Source organism: Acipenser ruthenus, chromosome 53 (genome assembly GCF_902713425.1).
Source record: "Acipenser ruthenus chromosome 53, fAciRut3.2 maternal haplotype, whole genome shotgun sequence".
Lineage (NCBI taxonomy): Eukaryota > Metazoa > Chordata > Actinopteri > Acipenseriformes > Acipenseridae > Acipenser > Acipenser ruthenus.
In genome coordinates this window covers 3140428-3163977 of record NC_081241.1, presented here as the reverse complement: position 1 = coordinate 3163977, position 23550 = coordinate 3140428, and the positions used below count along the sequence as shown (strand labels likewise).

Sequence of the window (23550 nt, the reverse complement as noted above, 5' to 3'; positions counted from 1 at the left end):
AGAAACCAACAAGACTGCTTGGATTCTAGACACACCCACCCCAGTTTTTGATGGGCTCCTCCAGGGCATCACTGGTGTAGCTGGCCAGTGATTCGTTGGAGGTGTAGGCGGAGTACTGGGGTGTCTGACGTTTAGTGGTGCTCTTCTTCTTAAATATCCTGTGCAGAAAGAGACAGGAAAGTGACAAAACATCAGGTGCTTTTAATAAGAGACAGTTACTGTCACAGGACAGCACAGCAAGGCTCTGTCAACCTTATATAGACACCACGCTGCTGTAGTTCTATACAGGGTTTTATATTAGTTATACAGTGTGGTCCCGCCAGCATTGCCCTGTGTACAGTACAGCACACAGCAGGCAGTGCCACCCGATCAGATCTTTTTAAAGGCATGTTGGGTAGCTGCTGTAGTTCTAGAGGGTAGTACAGTGTTATGTCGTGTTGTTGCTCTGTGTACAGCACAGCACACAGCAGGCAATGCCACAGGATCAGATCTTTTTAAAGGCATGTTGGGTAACTGCTGTAGTTCTAGAGGGTAGGACAGTGTTATGTCATGTTGTTGCTCTGTGTACAGCACAGCTGGTCGCTGCGGTACCTGACTGGGCTCTCTCTGTAGGACACAGGGTTCCCTGAAGCTGATCCGGTGGAGCTGTTGCTGATGGAATCATCCTCGCCCTGGTAGTACCGCCCCTTGACCAGGCGCTGGCTACGCCGGGACATCCTCACGCTCTCCCCCTCTAACACACACTCTCCTCAGGAGGTCTGTGTGCCTCTATCACACTGGAACCTGCAAATACAAACAAACAGACTCTCGGTAGCACCTCGAGAGGCACTTCTAGATCTCTTCTATCTACCCCTTCTACTATGCACTGGACTTCCCTGGGCTACGCACCACGTCACTGGATCCCCAAAACTAATGACATACAAAAGAGTGCTGAAGAGGACTGGAAATGTATCACCTGGTTTTGTAAAATTACAATAAGGTTACTCCTTTCAGTCCTGAATTGTTTTTGTCGATCTGAAAAACGGAACTCCTTTATTGAGTATGCATGAGAACAGGACACAAAAAATATATTTCGTTACAAGTATGTCAGTGGCATTGGAATTGGATCAGTAACATGAAGTGAATCACTATGACTTCCTGTCACAAAGACGGCCAGAGTGGGTGGCGTCAGACCAGAAAACAGGAACACAAACAGACAGAGACTTGGAGTTTGGTGGAGCTGAGCGAATGGTTTCGCTCAGCATTTAATAAAACAGCACAGAAAATAAAAGGTTGGAACACAACAAAAACACAGGACACGGCACTACACGCCAAAATAAAAAGACAAACAAAACGGACTAGACAGTAAACAGACAGACAAACGAAACACGGTGAGTGAGACAGTTATTCACTTTTATATTTACGTTCTTTCTTATTATTTAATTTCTCCTTCTCCACACTCGTTCTCCACTCACCGAACACCTAACCCTGAGTGCAAGAAATGTGCGTCTATATATACTATTGTGTTGGGATTCAATTACTAATTAATTATTCACTTGAATCCCAGCACGTGAATTAATTCTGTGCAACCCCGTGCTCACATATTACATTTAACCAGCACGTGAAGTGATTTGTGCTCTCCTCGTGCCTAAATACAAATCTACACTTTAAATACACGTGAAACACAAACCCGTTTATATCCCGTGTACCAATGACTATACACCAACATTAACACACGCACGCAACACACAAATGCACACAGGGACGGGGCACATTGCCACATATACCCCCCCTTGTGCGCAGCACACATGGCCTCAACGGCCACCTCCCCCCTTAAAAATCCAGCAGTCCAGGACAAAGTCTCGGGCTGGGAAGGGAGGCTTCAGTGGGCCTTTGGCTGGCAATGCTGTCAGCACCCCTGCCGGTAGTGGCACGGCTGACAGCCTGCTGGTCCATGCTTGCAGCGAACTTGCTGCAGGGGATGCTGATCTCCTGACCTCACCCCCTTCCTTCGTAGCCAGTAGCTCCCCTTGGTGGGGCTCCGACCACAGTACTGCCGGCAGCGAAGAAGCTGCAGTGGGAGCAGGTCTCCAGACCTCCCCCACGATCTCCGGCAGCGAAACTGCTGCAGTGGGAGCAGGTCTCCGGACCTCCCCCACGATCTCCGGCAGCGAAACTGCTGCAGCGGGAGCAGGTCTCCTGACCTCCCCCACGATCTCCGGCAGCGAAACTGCTGCAGTGGGAGCAGGTCTCCAGACCTCCTCCCCCTTCTTCGTGGCCGGCAGCTCCCCTTTCTGGGGCTCCGGCCACCGTACTCCCTGCGGAGGTACGGGCAGCAGAAGCAGCTCCTGCTCCTCTGCTCTGGGCGGTGGCGGAGGCAGAGGCAGCTCCAGCTCCTCTGCTCCTGGCAGTGGTGGAGGCAGAGGCAGCTCCAGCTCCTCTGCTCCTGGCGGTGGTGGAGGCAGAGGCAGCTCCAGCTCCTCTGCTCCTGGCGGTGGTGGAACCAGCAGGTATTCACCCTCTGCTGGTGGAGGTGGGAGGGGCCAGCAGTCCTCCCACTGCGGTGAAGGTGGAACCAGCAGGTATTCACCCTCTGCTGGTGGAGGTGGGAGGGGCCAGCAGTCCTCCCACTGCGGTGAAGGTGGAACCAGCAGGTATTCACCCTCTGCTGGTGGAGGTGGGAGGGGCAAGCAGTCCTCCCACTGCGGTGGAGGTGGAACCAGCAGGCATTCACCCTCTGCTGGTGGAGGTGGGACCAGCAGGTATTCACCCTCTGCTGGCAGCTTGGGTCCTAGGGCTGTGGAAGCCCCGACTTCCCTCTCTTCGGGCTGTGGACGCACCGACTCCTCCCTTTTGGGCTGTGGACGCCCCGACTCCTCCCTGTTGGGCTGTGGACGCCCCGACTCCTCCCTGTTGGGCTGTGGACGCACCGACTCCTCCCTGTTGGGCTGTGGACGCACCGACTCCTCCCTTTTGGGCTGTGGACGTTCGGGCTCCCCCCACTCAGGCGTAGGACGTTCGGGCTCCTCCCACTCAGGCGTAGGACGTTCGGGCTCCTCCCACTCAGGCGTAGGACGTTCGGGCTCCTCCCACTCAGGCGTAGGACGTTCGGGCTCCTCCCGCTTGGGCTGTGGACGCTCAGGCTCCTCCCGCTTGGGCTGTGGAGGCAAAACCAGCAGGCATTCTTCCTCTGCTGGTGGAGACGGGGACAGCAGGCATTCTTCCTCTGCTGGTGGACCTGCTACCTGGGCTGCTGTTCCACTTATAATTGCCTCCAGGTAGCTGAGGACCAACCCCACACCTTCCTCCCAGGTGCTTACAGTCTGTTCCCTTGCATATGCCTCCCATCGCTCTCTGTCCATAAACTCCAGGAACTGGACGACTACTGGGATAGACTGGGCCTCCAGCCCAGCATTTTCCAGCATCCAGTCCCGCATTTTGATGGCGTCTTCTGCCATTTTTTTTTTTTCTTTTTTTTTTTTTTTAAATCCAAACTGCGGTTCCTGCTCTGGCCTGAGTCCTGGAGGCGCTGTCGATCCCACGCAGGACACCACGTGTCACAAAGACGGCCAGAGTGGGTGGCGTCAGACCAGAAAACAGGAACACAAACAGACAGAGACTTGGAGTTTGGTGGAGCTGAGCGAATGGTTTCGCTCAGCATTTAATAAAACAGCACAGAAAATAAAAGGTTGGAACACAACAAAAACACAGGACACGGCACTACACGCCAAAATAAAAAAGACAAACAAAACGGACTAGACAGTAAACAGACAGACAAACGAAACACGGTGAGTGAGACAGTTATTCACTTTTATATTTACGTTCTTTCTTATTATTTAATTTCTCCTTCTCCACACTCGTTCTCCACTCACCGAACACCTAACCCTGAGTGCAAGAAATGTGCGTCTATATATACTATTGTGCTGGGATTCAATTACTAATTAATTATTCACTTGAATCCCAGCACGTGAATTAATTCTGTGCAACCCCGTGCTCACATATTACATTTAACCAGCACGTGAAGTGATTTGTGCTCTCCTCGTGCCTAAATACAAATCTACACTTTAAATACACGTGAAACACAAACCCGTTTATATCCCGTGTACCAATGACTATACACCAACATTAACACACGCACGCAACACACAAATGCACACAGGGACGGGGCACATTGCCACACTTCCCCTGAATGCACATGGGAAAATATAAGGCAGACAGACAAGATTTCAACGCGTCTCCACCATCCTTAAATGAAAACATTATGGAAACTTTACAAAATGAGAAACAAACTCTTAGAGAGTGCTGAAGACAACTCAGATTCTGTTACTTATCTGCTTGCTTCTGGTTTTTTTAAAATGAACAGGAGTTCATTAAGGACTGGAGTAAACCCTTTGAAAATATCGCCCGTCAAGTTCAATAAGAACTCTCCTTCCTTTCTGAGCACACCATATGCCCCGCCTAAGGGGACAGAATCTGACTTGCTTTGTGTGTTAGATACTTCACTCAGCAGGCTACTCTGTGTGTTTATAACTCTGTGTAAATAAGTTCTTGCTACTTTCTGTTCTGAACTTTTACTCAGCTTCATTAGTGCCTGCTTGTTCTACTCTCTGCACAAAAGGTAGTGACTTGGGCTAACGTCAGCCACAGTGTTTAGGATGTTCTGCTTCAACTGGACTTCTCTAAATGAATGTATGAGTTTTATGAATACACAGACAGACATATCCCCTTCAGTCACTGTGTGTACAATTGTACCAAGTTTCCTATCTATGTATCTATTTTATAATACATAGTTTTTCTCAAAGTAATGGCAGGACTTCTCGAACAAACTGTTTTAGTTTTTTTTTTAATTTAATAAACATTGTGATGGAAGAGGACATATCCCGTGCTAAACAATGGGAAAATTAGGTGTCCGTAAAACTAAAGTGTGATATAGTATGTCCGCCTTTACTTTGTGTGGGGATCAGGCAATAGCAGAATTAAAAAGGAGTCAGACTGTCCCGTGGAACAGCTGATTAGGAAATGAGTTCAGACAAATCCTGCTCCAATTAATCCTAACCTTCGTAACGTCCTGTCACGACCAAAGCCCCATGCCTCAACTGCTTCACACAATAACTCTTTCAAACAATGAAGTAAAACACTCGGTGCATTGTACCAGCCAGCACAATAATCTGTACTGTATCTGTGTCTACACTCAATCCAATCAGTGCACTGCAACCTTGTACCAGAAACACTACTGCTTGACCAATGGGGTTTATTGGTATACAATAGCTAAGGCTGTATTTTTTTTTTTCACAGTTAATCACAGATTTCCCTGGAACTTATCCATTGCTGTGTAATATGTAGTTCCCTGTGAAAATTCCTATTTCTAAAAGAATAGTGTAAATATACATATTTGTATCACTTAAAAATAAATACAGCAAACGTTTGTCTTATCGACGCACTACCTGCTACACTGAATTTAGGAACCTGGCAGCTGGTTTGGTTTGATTGAACACACACTGCACAGAGCTGCACGATGTCTTTAACATGTCTTCAACACAAAAAGACAGCAGCTGCATTGAAGATCGGAAATATTTCTGCTAAAGGTCTCTCTGTCTGGTACTAGAAGGGGAGATTTCATGTGTCTGTTGTTACTTTTACATTTATTTAGGTTTTTAATTCTGTTTAATAACTCACTAACAGTGCAAGTAGAATGTCTTTAAAAGGTGGAACAAAATATTCTACAAATTACTGTTTTTCAGGTAAGCATTTCAATATTTAGGAACGTTTGTTTCAATAATTCCAGGTTTTACTACAAGCTTGTTTAGCCACAGTGTGTACAGGTAAGAAGCTCAGGTGTGTCTTATTATTAAACTCATAGTGCAACCAGGAATGGATCAAACTGCTTATTTCCATCATGCAACTAAAGAGTAGGGTGTATTTTCAAAACATTTTCTCCAGTCTCTAATTAACTCCTATTTGTTTTAAAGGAAGAAAATATCTACTGACTTTACAAAATGACTGTAGTATCAATCCTCTAAGCCAGGGGTGTCCAACCAATCACGGACCTGGAGGCCACTCCACTCCAGGTTTAACAGGAAAAATTAGATAATGAACTACTTCAGGGTCTGGATGGAGGTTTACTTGGTTCAGCTAAACAACTTAGAATAGGGCTGTAACAAAGACCAGGAGTGGAGTAGCCCTCCACGACCATGATTTTCCACCCCTGGTCTAAATTAACCACAAAAATAAAAATGTTGATTCAAGACTGGAGTGAATGCTTTGGGAACCCTCTGGGTCAATTGCAACGAACCTGCAGTTGGTACGGAGCTGCGTACAAGCTAGTACGGTACTATCTCAGGATCATCCCCAGCTGCGTACTAACTTAGTACCAATTGCAATGAAAAAAAGTTGCAGAACAAATTTGGGGACTAGCTGATCCCCAGGTTTAGTACTGTACTGAGGATGAAGCTTTGTTGGTGTGCTACCAAACAGGACCTGAAGAGGGGGCTCAAAATCTGAGGGATTTGATCCAGCAAGCTAATTCTATTTTAAGAGTGTTATTTTTCGTTAACGAAGCTGTGTTGGAGGATAAACAAAACTTTTATTAGTCCTCATTGTTTAATGTGGGAGAGAGGCGGTGCAGAGACAGGAGATGCAGGGAGAGCAGGGACAGTGTGCAGCTACCATGAATGGGTTGAGCTGTACACCAGCAAGCTCTTCCTCATTTTGAGAAGAAAATGTTAGATCTGTCAGAGAAAGAACACAATTTAAAAAGTTAATTACTGGGACAGGAAGTAAGAGATAAATGTTTCTTCGAGGAGAAGTTAAACGTATTAAAACAAAAGCAGAAAGCGCACAAATACAAAGAATTGTATTATCTTACAAAATTACAACTGCTTAAAAGCGACAAAAAGCGTTAGCTCCGGTGATGTTGAAAACTGACACAACTCCCAACCCCCATGTAGCAAATTTACTTTTCAAATGACTGCTTATGAGCAGCAGTAGCCGGTTGTGTAATGCTGCTTGGTATAATGATGGGGGCCCCTAAGTTCATCATGCACATGTTTTTTTTTTCAGAATGAGATCCCATCCCAGGCACCGACACACTTAGGTGTTGTGTCTATTCTAAACATTGAATGCCATATTGGCCCCAATTTAAAAATGTACTACATGTACACAAAACCAAAATATTTACAAGGGGTGAACTTTATCAAGAAGATCTTGTAGCAGAGCTGCATTCAGTCCGGTTCGTTTGCCCCTTTAAATGACAGACCAGACACAGACTTGAAGTTTAGTGCTGACGTGCACTTTTAATAATACCAAAAATAAACAAAACGAAAACAAAACAAGCTCTCTTGGAGCACTACCTACACATGTCAGGAACCTCCCTGAATAACAGGACAGGTAAGCTGTTGACCGGCTGACAAAATACAGCACACAGTTTCACAAAACACCAAAAACAAAAGGCTTCACACAGTACCTTTGAATACGATTGCGCACGCTATCAGTTGTGCTTCTTCACACAGCAGAGCCCTGAATGAGCTACCTCTGGGGCCTATATGCCCCAGAGAAACAGGTATAGGCAGCTGGCTCTAATTTACAATAATGAGGCCAACTGCCAAAACAACAAAACAATTAAATTAAATCACACACACACATTGCACGTGTGTTTGGCAAGGAGGATTTTAACCCACTCCCCCCTGCCCCAGCCCCCAGCCCCCAGCCCCCAACCCCCAACCCCCGCCCCCCGCCTTGCTACAATACATAGCCTAAAATGTTATCAATGAATGGGGAGGAATTCATTTTTTTTCTTAAACTTTCCATTAGTCAGTGGTACAGTTTTTGGATCCAATAAACTGTGATACAGATGTTTGTAATCCAAAATATTCAATATGTAATCCAGTGGTCCATAGTAATACCACAAGAACTGCTGACCTATATTTTACATATGAATCACACACAGTATGTAAATATGTGTTTAATATGTAAAATATAGGTAAACTATACAGATTTTTGGTTATGAATAGTTCAGTTACATAAAAGCTGTCAATACATTTTGGGATTTTTCACATTTGTTCCGGTTAGTACGGTACTATAAATCTTTGGTTCATAGAAATTGTTGGACTAACTTAGTCCTGTGCTTTAGTATCCTCAAGAAGGCAGCAGCAGTTACTTTGGGTTCGTTGCAACTGAAAACATTTTTAATACGCAGCTGGGGACTATCTTGAGCTGCCAAGTTCGTTGTAATTGGTATTTAAGTTGTGTTCTAGTTTAGTACAGACCTCCATACTAACCATGGGATCATCCCCAGTTAATATGCTGCTTTCAGTTTGTTGCAATTGACCCTCAGGATCTAGCGTGTGTGTGTGTGTGTGTGGTTGTGTGAACGCGTGACAGCGACTTGTGATCTTTCTGGTTGAGAGGGAGGTGAGAACTCATCTTCTATTCTTAGTGTTACTACAGCCCTGCTTCTGCTTTCTCACATCCGAAACGCACCCACCACTGCAAAAACATTCCCCTCACTGCTTCTGAAACATTAAAAAAATCTATAGGGTTTAAAAAAAAAACAGCTCTGGAGAGCTGGAGAATCAACACCAATTGACGGCTTTCCTCCCTCTTCATCCCGAGCACTTCAAACACCTCTCTGAAGAGTCCCTTCTGAAGCACTTGAATCCTGACCTGCTCTCCGGTGGTGTGTTTAAACAGCGAGGGGCACGGATCGGATTAGCGAAGAGCAGTAATTACACTACTCTCCTAAATAACACCCTCTGTGCTCAGTCTTTCATATGCAATTAAACTGTTGATGCCGTTTCGACCCTGTGCGTACGAAAGCTAATCTGTGTGGGTAGTGGCCTACTTTTAACAGCAAAGGGTTGGAGTAATTCATAGCAATAGCTTACATTATAACTTCTACTAGAAGGAAGGTGAAAGCCTATGGCACTAGCTATAGGATTCCAGACTATTAGGTACAATATTTATCTAATAAGTGACGTCACTGCAAATACCCCAACACAGCGATGATGGAACCAATTAGATGAATATCAAACCCAATACCTTGGAATCAGCTTATTTATCTTAGTATTTTATGGAAATTAAATTAATTTGGTTATTTTGTAGGCCTAATTGATGGGTAGGAGTTAGTGAAAAAGAAAGTTTCTAGTGCTAAAGGGTACAGGGATGGGAAAATGCTCCTATTGCATAGCAGTTTGATCCATTACTGGTTTTACTAAGAGTTTAATAAGACACTCTTGAGTTTGTTGCCTATGCACACTGGGGCTAATCAAGCTTGTAGCAAAACCTGGAACAGGTGAAACTGCTGTGCAATAGGAGTCTTATTCCCATCCCTGGTGTAACAGGCAGTATTGTGTGATGTCGGTGTGGCAAAGGGTAAAACCTCTATAACTGTAAATGCAGAGGCTCTTTTGCACAGCGGTTAAGGCCTGCGGTGCGCGGCGTCACCGGTTCACGCCCAGTTTACCATCAGAGCTGTTTGTCTTTTTCTTTTTTTTTTTTATAAATTTGGAAGTGCCCAATTAATTTTTATTTCAACCTGGCCCACCACTGCCACCCCCGCGCTGACTCAGGAGAGACGAAGACGGACACATGGGCCCTCCGAAACGTGCTCCGTCAGCCGTCCGTTTCTTTTCACCCTGCAGGCTCGCCATGCAGCCGCCAGAGGATCACGCATCTCTGGGCAATTTACAGGCAGGCCGGCAGGCGCCCGGCCAGTCCACAGGGGTCGCTGGTGCGCGGTGAGCCGAGGACACCCTGGCCGACCTAACCCCTCCCCCACCCAGGCAGCGCTCGGCCAATTAACATGCACCACAAAAATCAAATAAATGTTGTTACAACAATCTGATGCATGCAGACAATTACATCACACATAAAACACTAAAATCCCATTTAATGCAATGACAAGATTACAAATCATCTTTATACTCAAGTATATTTAATATCTCAATTGCAGTCAAAGATAAACAGAAAGCATTATAAGCAAACCAGCAAACTGTTATTATTATTGCAGATGTTTTTTGACCGGATTAGGGAAGATGCTGTTTCACTGTGCTTGTATATGAGTCTCTCAAGGGTTAAGAGCCATTTCCTGTCTGCACCAGCAATTTGTGTCACACTTTTTATTTGTGTTTTCGTGCTACATGCCTGTCGAAGAGGAAGCTGGTTTGCATTGTGGTTTGTTGGGCAGGTCTTTGCAGAGACATGCAGTGTCTCAGTCTGGCTGCGCATCACTGGAGTTTATCTGATCCTTTTCAAACGCTCTTTTGGATTAGAATTGGAATCAGGCACCGTGACATGTGAAGATGATCAGGGTTATATAGACTAACAGAGAGAGATAAAGGGGGTAGAGAGGGAGGGGAAGAGAAAGATAAGAGAGGGGAAGATAGAGGGAAGGAAGAGAAAGAAATGAGAAGAGAGGTGGGGAGGGGGAGAGAGAGAGAGAGAGAGAGAGAGAGAGAGAGAGAGAGAGAGAGAGAGACAGAGAGAGAGAGACTCACAAGTCCCACACAGACGGCACTATGAAAAGCTGTTTAATTTCCCAGAAGCCTTCAGTCAAGGCAGGGGGCGACGTCCCTTTCCTGTTTTTTTTTTTTTTTAATAAGATTGACACAGACTTCTTCTTCCAGAAGACACTGCACTCTGGCCCGGTTGCTGCCAGTGCTGGGAACCAACAACTTATTCAACAGCCAACACACTGGGATTCAAATTGAACCCTCAGCAAGCACTTCAATCTGATAAAGGAAGGGAGCTCTACTGAGAGTTGTTGCCCATAGGAAAATGTTTTACAATGAGGAAGTGAGGTGGGGAAGCATATTAACGTTGCACAGTGCTCAGGCATTGTGCAGTGAAGCAGGTGCAACAATAATATGCTTCCCCGCTCCACTCAGCCCTGATGAGTCTTAAATATTAAAGCAGAACAGACAATATAGAATCAAGCAAAACAGACAAAAGGAAATGAAACAGGTGCGAAAATATAAGATGAGTTACTGTATTCCTTTATTAACTTACTTCCTTTCTGTTTAAACATAAGATTGTTATGGAATGACTACTGGGTCATTCTGTGTCAACTCAACCAGAGCTTCCTACCTCAACATTTTGATTTATATTTTGTGTAGTGGAAGATACAGGTCAGGTATGAAACCAGGCCAGATATTTAAGCTCATATGAAGATTTTGGAGTGATTTTGAGGATCTATAAATAATATAGACAGTCTGTCGCCCTATGAATGCTTCTGTACAGATAGCCAGGGAGGTCTGTAGAATTCATGGAAATGAAGTACCACCAGTATTTCTGTGCAGCTGGAGGCCTTAAAATTGAAAAATTGTCCAATTGTCAAATTCCTGAGTGATTTTTAAGTGCATGTTCCTTCTAAAGTTTCTGTATGCAGCTCTGCTACTGTCTGCCTACTTTACTGTCTGATTTAATGACCCCACAAAAAGGCTTCAGGGTTAAAGTACTGAATATGGCCCCATCTTTGAAGGGCTGAAACCATAAAATGTGTATAAATAAATAAATAAATCCATAAAACTAAAACCATAAAATGTTTATATGTAAATAGTTTGTCACGGGGCTACAGAGGTACTGTTCAACTCTTACTTCTTCTTTGTTGCCATCTTTAAAAATGGATTCTAGCAAAGTTCTGAATCAAGCATTCATGGGTTACAGATGAGCGCCTGAAGGACTTGTGGTGAAATAATTCACTTGACTACCTGACTATCTGTACAGAAGCATTCATCGGGCTAATGACATTCTACATATAATATTTAGATCCTCAAAATCACTCCAAAATGAGACACTGCCGTGGTTTCATACCTGACGTATCTTGCACTAAAATATAAGCAAAATCGAAATCTTGAGGCAGGGATTTTCCTCGATTTTGGTTGATTTGACACGGAAAGCCCCTACTGGTATTTATAAACAAATTATTATTGCCAAAACAACAGTGTGCAGCGATGTGAAAAGACAAGGAAGCAGGGAGCAAGGATTTTACTGCAAACACCACCTCACTCAATTCAATGTGTCTTGAGACGAGTCCACCGTGTAAATCTGCTTTTCAAGAAAACTGATAATTCAGGACTGCTCTTATAAAAGTTTACCACGTTTGCTTTCCCCGCGGTTATACTGTGGGTTTCCCAGAGTGCACCCTGGTTTGCCAGGTTTCTTAATATGCTTCATTTGAGACTCATATTAAGGAAGTTACTAAAGTATCTTTTTACCATTTGAGAAATATAGCCAAACTTAGACCAATTACTTCCGTATCTGATGCCGAGAGACTAATGCTTGCCTTTGTTTCATCTAGAATTGATTATTGTAATGCACTTTTTTGCTGGTATCCCAAAACGTGTGGTGTCTCGCTTACAGCTTGTTCACAATACTGCCGTTAGAATCCTGACTAAAACCAGGAAAAGTGAACATATTACCCCTGTTTTGGTCTCTTTACATTGGCTCGCTGTGCAGTATAGAATTGATTTTAGATTTTGCTGCTAACTTACAAGGCCCTGAATGGATTAGCACCCAGTTATTTGCAGGAGTTACTGACCCCGTATCTTCCAAACCGCACAGGAGACCACAGGATGCAAGGTTGCTGGTTATTCCTAGGGAGGTAGGGCTTTTTTTTGTAGAGTTTCTAAATTATGGAATGCTCTGCCTTCGTTTGTCAGGGAAGCTGGGACTGTTACAGTTTTCAAGTCAGGGCTAAAAACGCACTTTTATAAAATGGCTTTCTTATCTTAGTGGGTTTTAATGTAACTTTAAAATTGCTGGTTTTCTATTATTATTATGTGTATACTGTTGTTTAAATCTGTTATTTAAATGGTCTGATTGTGGCAGTTGTATGTGTGTCATGCTATACAAATGTATTGTGGTTGGTTCTTTTTTCTGCTATGTACTGTACAGTGCTTTGTGAGATTTTTGTATAAAAAGCGCTATATAAATGCAATAAATAAATAAATGTTTTATCATGCTTTCACTGCACTTCATTACACTTTGCTATGCTTTTACTATGGCAAACTTGTATAAGGGTAGCACTGCACTGAATTGTCTTTTAATGGTCCTGGTAATTAAAATACCTGGTTTTGAGGAGCAGACGATCTATTCAGACAGTCTTATCCAGATATTACGTTCCAGATATGATCTCCTTAGAGCCAGTCCAGTCCTCCAGTACTGACTGAACATTAAAACCTGGAGCTCTAAGGATACCAAGAGGTCTCCAGTTCAAATTCTGACTCAGCCATGACTCACTGTGTGTTACCCTCCTTGTGCTCCGTCCTTCAGATGAGGGGTAAAACAAAAACGTCCTATTGGAAGTGACTCTGCAGCAGGAGTTGTTAATGTCCACCCCCTAGTCTCTGGAAGTCACTTTGGATAAAAGCGTCTGCTAAATGACTAATTCATAATTAATTAATATGCAATGTGCAAGGAATGTCCAAACCAGGTTCCTGCACTTGTATTATCAGTTCTAACGAAAATGAAAGTGTGACTGCTCACTTAGCATGAACGCAAACAGAATGAAAACGCCTTCTATTCATTTTACCAACCGGAAATATTCTGGACAGTTATCTGTCAGAAACATTTTCAACCCAAAACCAAGTGTGGTGGAAACTGGTGTGATCCTATTTCCAAGCTGCTGGCACGGCCGCGTGGTGTGCAGGAGGAGGAGTCATACAGTCAGGGGAGAGCAGGGGTCCCCAAGGGTCTCCCCTGGTAAAGGCACGGTCGTGTGGTGTGCAGGAGGAGTCATACAGTCAGGGGAGAGCAGGGGTCCCCGAGGGTCTCCCCTGGTAAAGGCACGGACGTGTGGTGTGCATAGGGGAGTCACACAGTCAGGGGAGTGCAGGGGTCCCCGAGGGTCTCCCCTGGTAAAGGCACAGCCACGTGGACAGTGAATCTAAATAAGTTCCAAGCTATAAAGTGACTTCCTGTTCCCGCAGCTTAATATAAACTAAAGCGACTTCCAGATGCTACCTGCAGCAGTGGGGCTCCAGTGCCAGGTGTGTGCTCTGTGGGGCTCCAGTGCCAGGTGTGTGCTCTGTGGAGTCACTACAGAGGGTCTTCTTGACACAAGCAGCAGTACAAAGCCGACAGGCAAAAATGCAGTTGCAGGAATGTGCAGTTTCTAGTACAATGCATTCTGCCACTGGTGCAGCCACACTTTGTCGAAAAGGCCCCAGCCCTCAAGAAGTATTGCTACAAAATAACGGTCTTGCAAAACCGCAACTCTATACCGACCACAGTCTGCAAGAAAAACTAGAGGCAGAGCGAGAGAGAGAGAGAGAGAGGGGATGGCAACTTCCTGAACCCAAAGATGTGCCAAGCGGGTGTGCCAGCTACAGCAGTGGCACGCAATGCTACCGACAGCATTACATAAAACACACGCACATTTAATAAAGCGCGGCTTCTGCTGAAGTATATCGCAAGCATACGAATCACCGAATGAACTGCAATGCTCAATACGCTCACATCAGCTTCCAAAATACAGCATTTATTTCAACACGCCCTGTTACAAAACACAATTGCACAAAAGATGATGGCATAAAAAAGAAGAAATACATTTCTTTCTTTCTGCCACGCCCACCACCAGACAAAAGATCCTAGTCTTTTCCAACTCTGTTCACAATACTCCCGGGTACAGTATTTACTTTTAACAGAAGTGCAAATAGGAGTAGTCACTGAAAAAAGCAAGCATTGACATATATATATATATATATATATATATTTATCTCTCACTCACACACACACACACACACACACACACACACACACACACACACACACACACACACACACACAATGCAATACTGTACTACCATACCAAACAAATATGAATGCTTTTTTCGTTCGTTTTAGAGAGGGTCCCGAATGACAAGTCCGAGCACAACCCGTCAATATGATGACTATATATTATACCCAGAAGCTATGTTTACTGGCTCTTTAGCTACAGACAGTACTAGAGCACGTGCCTAAACATATATTTTGCAACTAGTTTTACATATTTCATAACAATTGCAACTACAGAATAACTTGGCCGCGCCGGTAGTTTTACCGTGAATGCTCTCTCTTCTCTTCTTCCTGTACGGCTCTCCCTCCTTGCGTGTCTCCGAAGATGTATTTCTTCTCTTGATAAATAAAGTGATGCTTTGAAATATAAAGCTTTGCTTGAGCCGGTGTGCGAGCCTTTGCTTTATATAAATCTGTCTCCAAACTGTGCTTGCGGGTGTGTCTGTGTAACAATCAGACCGGCTCAATTGCGATACCTTTGCCCGCTGCTTTGGCGTTCCTTGTATTGTGAGGCTCTCCCTGTGCAGTAACACGTTCTGTACGATATCCGGGTCGACGGTGCTGCAATAGCGCTGCAAGTCTCTCCTATTCTCTCTCCGTCTCCGAAATGAATCTAACCCGAAGCATGCCTGGCTCTGTATGGAGCCAGTCCGCGTCCAGTCTCCCTCGCGTGGGCACTAGGTGGTATTGCAGTCAAGTAAACCGGAGCACATTGCTGTCAGAGCAAAACCACAACAAGCCCTTTCAACTGGGGCGTCACCGCTTCTGTCATAATACTGGTGACGTCATAGCATAGTGCTGTATTTCAAATTACAAATGGGGTTCATCTGTATAAAAATTAACAAAACATAAGGGCCATATGCATATGCAATAAGTGAAATTAGCCGTATCTATTACTATATTTCCATCTTATCATTAGTATACTCACATCTCCCAGGTGAATGAACGGGTGGATATCATCATAACCGTCAAATGTTTTCTACATTTTAAAAGGTCCCGGAATAAATAAATTGAATCTCTTCTGCAGACAGAGAGACAGATATGGTTAAAATGAAGGTCTGTGATACAGCCAGTCAAACTACTGCAAATCAGATTGTGATGAAACGGATGACATCAGGCTATTCCAGCTCCATGGAGACAGAAAGATAGTCACTGTGTCGCTTTATTATTAGTATTATGATAAATGCTTATAACAATAACGATAATGTATGTTTCTAGATGTTGAGAGAGTATACTCGCGCACTCTTTGCGGTGGAAGGAAATATACACTCAATTTGATCAGAGGGGGCCAACAAATACTTAGAAACGTATTATACCATTAAAACTAAATACAAACCAGATGAAACCGCCATATTGACGCGTTGAATCTGATTATATTGATCATGTTGTGGTTTAAACGTATCGAATGCTTATAAATGAGATGATTATAAATGTAGTGGCTGCTAATAGTGGGGACTTGACTTATGAAATATAAATACTGTACACACACGAGCACTTAACAAACCAATTATGACTGAGCCAGCTCAAATACATTTTATATATCACATTTTAAAATTAATTCCATAACTCATCGGTCTGCCCTTTTGTATTGCCACACACAGACTTAATAGAATAATAATAATTAAAAAAACAAACAAAAAAACAAACAAAAAAAAAAGTACCTTTGTGTATGTAGTTTTGCCTTAACAATTAAGAAACCAAACACTGTTTTTCAATTGTATTTTATGTTTTTGGTGTATTTGACTAAATACACACACACACACACACACACACACACACACACACACAGCTGCTCGGACGATTCTCCTACCTGCTGTACCCGTAATTTTCTTGGGTCGTCCACTTCTTTCAAGCCTTTCAGTTGAATTTGTTCTGTGGTGCTTCTTGATTATGTTCTGATTGTGGATTTTGGTATTTCATGTTTCTTTGATTCTGTTCTGTAGCCGTTTCCTTTGTTGTTAGCTTGTTACTATTGATTTTCTCTAACGTGAATCCAACTCCTTTGTCTTGACTACCACTGCTGCGTTGCACAATTTTTATGTAAACGTGCCAGTATTTGTGTCATGAACACATATTTACAGTTGCGTAAGTGGTTATAAACGACCAGAAATGGTGTATTTTGGTCTTTGCTATCTGAATTACTGGCTAATGTTCACTAAATGACACAACATGATTAAACAAGCATTTATTTCACGACGTTCCGGACCAAAGCAGTTCTTTAGCTGTGTAGAAAGGAAAGTAAACACGGCGCAGTTAACTTGTGATTTTTCAAGGCACAACCGTCATTTTCTTTTCATTTTCCTACACTGTAGTTATACTTCCTTTCCAACCTACAGCGACGCCTGGTGGTACGAGATGTGAATTGCGCCATATTGGCAATACAGTACTCACTCATACAGCATATTGATGTTATTCTGAATAGCCCGTTTATTTTTAAACATCAATTTTACAAACCATTACATCTTTATTTTTGTTGACAAACTCCCATTCCTTCACATTTTTCATAGTCTCATTTTAATTTGTTTGTTTAAACGTGTTACATAGAGCAGCGGTGCGCAAACTTTTTATATAGCGTCCCCTTTTCTTAGCATACAAATTGCAACGGCTTATTTGAAAGGTAAGAACTTGGACTAATTAAGCTAATTGTGGGAGTCTGAAAACAACTCCCCAGTAATGTTGTTGACGCCGACACCCTGGGATCCTTCAAGAAGCTGCTTGGTGAGATTTTGGGATCAATAAGCTACTAACAACCAAACGAGCAAGATGGGCCGAATGGCCTCCTCTTGTTTGTAAACTCCCAGGGCTGGCCGTGTAACAGCTGGCACAGGGTCGAAAACCTGATTCTCCTGGGCCACTTGGGGGCCACTAGGAGAACTGATGATTCCTCTAACCGTACCTTTTCGAGAAAGGCCGTGAGCAGCGGTATAGGCGAGAAAGCGTACAAAAACACTTTGGGCCATTCGTGCGCTAGGGCGTCTACCCCGTGTGGACCGCCTAAGCGGAGGAGGGAGTACCATGGGGGGAGATGTGTCATCTCTGCCGAGGCAAAGAGATCGACCTGCGCCTTCCCGAACAGTTCCCAAATGCACTCCACTATCCGAGGGTGGAGTCACCACTCTGACGGATGCAGACTGCCCCTGGAGAGGAGGTCCGCTGCCCAGCTCACCGCTCAGGGAAAGTGTGTCGCCCATAGGGACAGCAAGTTCCTCTGAGTCCATGTCAATAGCCTGAAGGCCATGCGATGCAACCCCGGGAACTGTAGGCCACCCTGGTGGTTTACATACGCCACCACTGTCGTGTTGTTCATCCGGATCAACACATGTGTACTGCTCATCATTGGGAGGAAGTGGTGGAGAGCAAGGGAGACCGCTTGCAACTTCAGCATGTTTATGTGCAGGGATGTCCAGCGGTCCGGCCAGGATCCGTGTACTCCTCTGCCTTCCCAGACCGCCCCCCAACCCAAATTGGAGGCGTCTGTTGTCACCACTTGGCAGTTTAACACTACTCCCATCCGCACACCCTCGCGCAGGTGAGAGGTCGTCCTCCACCAGCGTAGGGCTGCCAAGCACGCGTGAGACACAGTCAGCAGACGGTGTCTGTTGTGCTTGGCATTGAAGTGGAACGCAATGAGTCACGCTTGTAGTGGGTGCCAAGCAGACCCAGCTGAATGGCCGATATGGCTGCAGCTATCAGACCCAATAGTTTCTGGCACAATAGGAGGGTGACCTGCGATCCCTGTTGAAACAGGGAGAGGCAACCTTGGACAACTGCAACTCTGTCGTCCGACAGGTATGCGCGCATCGTATTGGAGTCCAGCCGGAGCCCCAAGTACGGAATGTGACGGTGCCGCCATCTTTTTTGGGTACCAGGGAGCATCGTGGCCACCTGCTGGGACGCCTTGCATTCCCGGTGGGATCTCTGTAAGATCTCCTCCACAGCTGGCCCAAAGGTATGTCCTGGGGATATAGGCGCGTCTAGCAGCGTGGCCTTATCCGCATCAGGAACTTGCCCTTGGAGACAGGAGATCTGTAGCAGCATGCTGGACAGGAGACATAGCACTGTGGCCACCGGCTCAGGGAGCGGGGCATCGCGCAATACACCGTCCAAATAAGCCGTGAGCACACTTGTCGTGTTTGACAAGCGAGTTGTCTACGCTTCTGCTGCATAAGCCCGCTTGAGATGAGTTTCCCTCACCCTGAATTGAGGGTTCAGGAACGCTGGGTCTCTAGCCAACCCACCCTCCGGCGGGGCCTTAACCAGGGCCGCGATGGTGGACTCTACCGGGGGGAACCCCGCAAGGCCAAGCTTTTCCACGTCTTCTAGAGAGGCAAGCAGTGTGTCCTGTTTTAACATGCTAGGACCTGAGGCCGGACGATCCCAGGAGGAGCGTACCTCCTCCATGAAGCAGCCTATCAGCAGCTCTGGTATAGAGAGCTCAGTAATACCTACCCAATGGGCAGGCATATCTCATACGTAATGTCATTGGTGGTCGTCTTCTCTTTCAGGGAACCAGGGTTACGGTAAGTAACCTAACGTTTTCAGCAGCCAGCCGACACCGATGCTTGAAAGACTTTTATTAGTCAACAAGAAAATGTAATCCAAGAAAACTAAATTATACTTGGCTCTGGTAAAATCTTATCTAACAGAGGTCGGAGAGCACAGAAATCCAGAAGAAATACCTGTGTCCGAGCTTTACTCACACCTGGCAAATTTAATTTTCTGCATAATGGAAAAAGACATCACAATGTGAATCTGGCATTAATTCATACACTCCTATAATTGGCAGATGCTTTTATCCAAAGCGACTTACAGAGACATGGGGGTGAACTCTGCTCATCATCAATTGCTGCTACAGTCACTTACAATAGGACCTCGGTTTGACGTCTCATCTCTTTCTTACACACAGCATGCAAATCACCTCCGGTCCCAAATGTATTTTCAACCAGGCAGTCACGGTCCAACTCTACAATCAATCAATCCGATGAAGTGATCTTTGACACAGGCAGTGACTCTGGTTAAATGCTGATGTTGTGAATAAGTTTCTCTGTAATGTGTTGTGGAAAATCCTGACCAGTCTATAATATATAATATAATTTATTGAGGTAAACTACAGAGTATATTATGTAGCTAGAATCACAGTAACATAATATCTGACCAAAACATTTCATAAATACAAAACCAGTTTTATGGAATGGGCTACCTAGCCACGCTGTCAATTCTGAATCGCTGGGATCCTTTAAGACCAGACTGAACAAAGTTCTGAGTTCAAGCAGCTACTAGGAACCGTACGAGCTATGATGGGCTGAACGGCCTCCTCTTGTTTGTAATTTTTCTTATGTTTTTTATGTATAACATTGCCACAAATACAAAAAAGGACAAGTTTGAAAGCATTTGTTTAGTGAAGTTATGAATTAAAAGCGTCCAAGCTAAACAAGATATGATTGTTGCTAACTTCAAACGCTTCTATAAGCAGTACTACATAGACAACGATCCTGATTGCATTGCAGCGATTCAGTGACTCTTCAGGTCATTCTAATAACGGGACAAGCAGACTCCCCTCCCGCCCCTGCTTGACTTTCCCAGAACAGATCCCACTTTCTCCATATGATGTCACCCCAGGCGATTCTTACACTGCATGAAGTTTAATCGTTACACACACGGTGTCGCTGTTGCACAGCTTTTAGACGTAATCCCAGATTTGTTGTCAGCCTCACGCTGTTACATTTAGTTGTTATAGGGTTGCAACAAATGGTCATGGTTAAAAAATCGGGAGTTTATTGGATTATAGCCGGGGCATCTATAGGAGGCGAGGAGTGTGTGATAAACGTTTGGTGAAGATCTGTGCAAAATCATGTCTTTAGAGTGGGACAGACAGACAGAGAGTCTGCACAGATAGAGAGTGAATCTACAGTGTGGGGGTGTAAGGATGTGGGGTCCCTAATACCTGCTGCACAGGGAGAGTGAATCTACAGTGTGGGGGTGTAAGGATGTGGGGTCCCTAATACCTGCTGCACAGGGAGAGTGAATCTACAGTGTGGGGGTGTCAGGATGTGGGTTCCTAATACCTGTTGCATTTTGATTTACAATAAACCGGCTCAAGAAAGAGCCTCTATCATTTCACCGCAGTACTGTGTGTGTTTCTTTCTGGCCTGACGTCACCACTGTGTCAGGATGGGGGGTCCTAATACCTGCTGCACAGGGAGAGTGAATCTACAGTGTGGGGGTGTCAGGATGTGGGGTCCTAATACCTTCTGCACAGGGAGAGTGAATCTACAGTGTGGGGGTGTCAGGATGTGGGGTCCTAATACCTGCTGCACAGGGAGAGTGAATCTACAGTGTGGGGGTGTCACAGGATGTGGGGTCCCTAATACCTGCTGCACAGGGAGAGTGAATCTACAGTGTGGGGGTGTCAGGATGTGGGGACCCTAATACCTGCTGCACAGGGAGAGTGAATCTACAGTGTGGGGGTGTCAGGATGTGGGGTCCTAATACCTGCTGCACAGGGAGAGTGAATCTACAGTGTGGGGGTGTCAGGATGCGGGGTCCCTAATACCTGCTGCACAGGGAGAGTGAATCTACAGTGTGGGGGTGTCAGGATGTGGGGTCCTAATACATGCTGCACAGGGAGTTCAAAGTAAAATAAGTGAAAACATAAAGTAAAGATTATAGGATACTTGCAAGAGAGTTAAAAGGAAACAAATAATTAATCAAAATCTGTGCATTTCACGTATCTGTGAGTGTGTTTGATATTGTGTCTTTAGTAGACCGTGAATGCTTGATTCGACTTTTGTTGTGTCTGGATTTTGATGTTTGAAGCAACATTTCTAAAGAATTACTGAAAACACAAATACACTCAAGCTGTCATTCAGACATCAAATACTTGTGCTGATTTACAAAAGAGTCTTTTAAAAAATATTTTTCAATAATTTTCTTTCAACTGTCCGAGCTAGTATGTGTGTGAGCAACCACCACCCCGCACCCCCCCCCCAACATTGTTACTGGGCATCCCCTGGTAAGCACTGCACGGTGTAGTAAAGCACAGAGAAGATAACAAACCAGCCCCTTCTCAAAGTTTACTGCTTTGTTTTCTGTTTTTCCTCTCCTTGCATTAAGCGAGCGAGCATAGGCGGGCCGAATGGCCTTTTCTCGTTCTAGAATTTCTTATGTTCTTATGTTCTTAATCTCCCTCCCTCTCCTCTCTCTCTCCCCTGGTCTCTCTCCTCTCTTTCCACCTTCTTTCATTCCCTCTTTCCTATCTTCTTCCTACTCTCACCCCTCTCCCTTATATCAGGATGTATAAATACTGACTGCTGTTCATGTGGTTTCTTCATTGAGTCTCTCTTTGTTTCTCAGTACAAAGTGGGCTCTTTGATTTCCCACATCCAGCTCCTTCTCTTGTGGCCACACCTGACAGCTGGTCCATGTTCCTGCCTGCTGTGATAACGAGGGCACGTCAGAAATACCCCAGGCCTGCTTTTTTCAGCATGACATGCATTTCTGCTAATTTTGCCATGTCAGTGTAATCACTAACTTCAAGAACAACTAGCTCACGGTTATAATAACCCATGCATTCTTCTTCTAGTTTAGATTTGCTTCTTTCAGTTATCACATCCTGTTGAGTTTTTAAAAAGTGTTTAAAGCCCCTCTGTGACCCCTTTCAAACATGTCTTCCTTCTAAACACAGCTGGTACACCAGAGTGTAACCATTAACCTGTCCCCCCTGCAACATGCTGCCTTTTTTCTTAGACCCACTGAGGGCAGAGTTGAGGGACAGCAAAATAATTGGTCACTTTAAATATTTGAAAAAAATAAGATTCTTATGGATGCTGTGTATAGATTTCTATTTTGATTATTTTGGAAAATTTGCTTCCAATAAGCTTTTGAAATGTGGAAGTTAATTGTGGTGATTGGTGCTCAATTGTAATTGTTATAAAATCAAGATTTATTTAATACCTGATGATAAATACTTCTTAAAGACATCAGCACATTCCTAGTGTTCTCTATAAAATATCACATCTAAAATATAATACAATGCAGAGCAATGCATGGTGATGAGACCGCCAACGGAAATGTTTACTGAGAGTCAGTAAGTAACCATTCAAAGCTGTTTGCTTTCCTTTCATTTTACTTTCATTAAAGCAAACATTATAGATTCTGAAATAGTTCATTACCAAATGATATTAAAAAAAGTCCTATCATTTTGCTAGAAATGCACATTTAAATGTACACTCAAATAAAATATCAGGTATCAATAATGTTTTGTTTTTTTATCTATGTGATAACAAAAGAAAAAGAAAGAAAGAAAGAAAGAAAGAAAGAAAGAAAGAAAGAAAGAAAGAAAGAAAGAAAGCGCTGGGCTGCAGTGTGGAAGGCAGTGGGGTTTGAGGAGCTCAGTGGTTAGATAAAGAAAGCGCTGGGCTGCAGTGTGGAAGGCAGTGGGGTTTGAGGAGCTCAGTGGTTAGATAAAGAAAGCGCTGGGCTGCAGTGTGGAAGGCAGTGGGGTTTGAGGAGCTCAGTGGTTAGATAAAGAAAGCGCTGGGCTGCAGTGTGGAAGGCAGTGGGGTTTGAGGAGCTCAGTTGTTAGATAAAGAAAGCGCTGGGCTGCAGTGTGGAGGGCTGTGGGGTTTGAGGAGCTCAGTGGTTAGATAAAGAAAGCGCTGGGCTGCAGTGTGGAAGGCAGTGGGTTTGATGAGCTCAGTGGTTAGATAAAGAAAGCGCTGGGCTGCAGTGTGGAAGGCAGTGGGGTTTGAGGAGCTCAGTGGTTAGATAAAGAAAGCGCTGGGCAGCAGTGTGGAAGGC

General features: G+C 44.4%; 1 protein-coding gene across 5 annotated transcripts in view; it reads right to left on the bottom strand.

The window, feature by feature from the left end:
• The window catches only part of LOC117433097 (SUN domain-containing protein 2), a 41390-nt gene extending 24353 nt beyond the window's left edge, over positions 1–17037 (bottom strand). The window contains exons 1-4 of one of the 5 annotated variants that reach the window (XM_059016759.1): positions 16562–17037; positions 15680–15772; positions 592–783; positions 40–158 (exon numbers count right to left, since the gene is read on the bottom strand). In XM_059016759.1, coding sequence (XP_058872742.1) covers positions 40–158; positions 592–716 — 244 coding nt within the window. In that variant the 5' untranslated portion in view covers positions 717–783; positions 15680–15772; positions 16562–17037. Of the gene's footprint in view, positions 1–39; positions 159–591; positions 784–15016; positions 15476–15679; positions 15773–16561 lie in introns of those variants that run through there. The other 4 variants (XM_059016758.1, XM_059016756.1, XM_059016757.1 and 1 more) reach the window with 4 other exon arrangements.
• Between the last annotated feature and the right edge of the window lie 6513 nt (positions 17038–23550).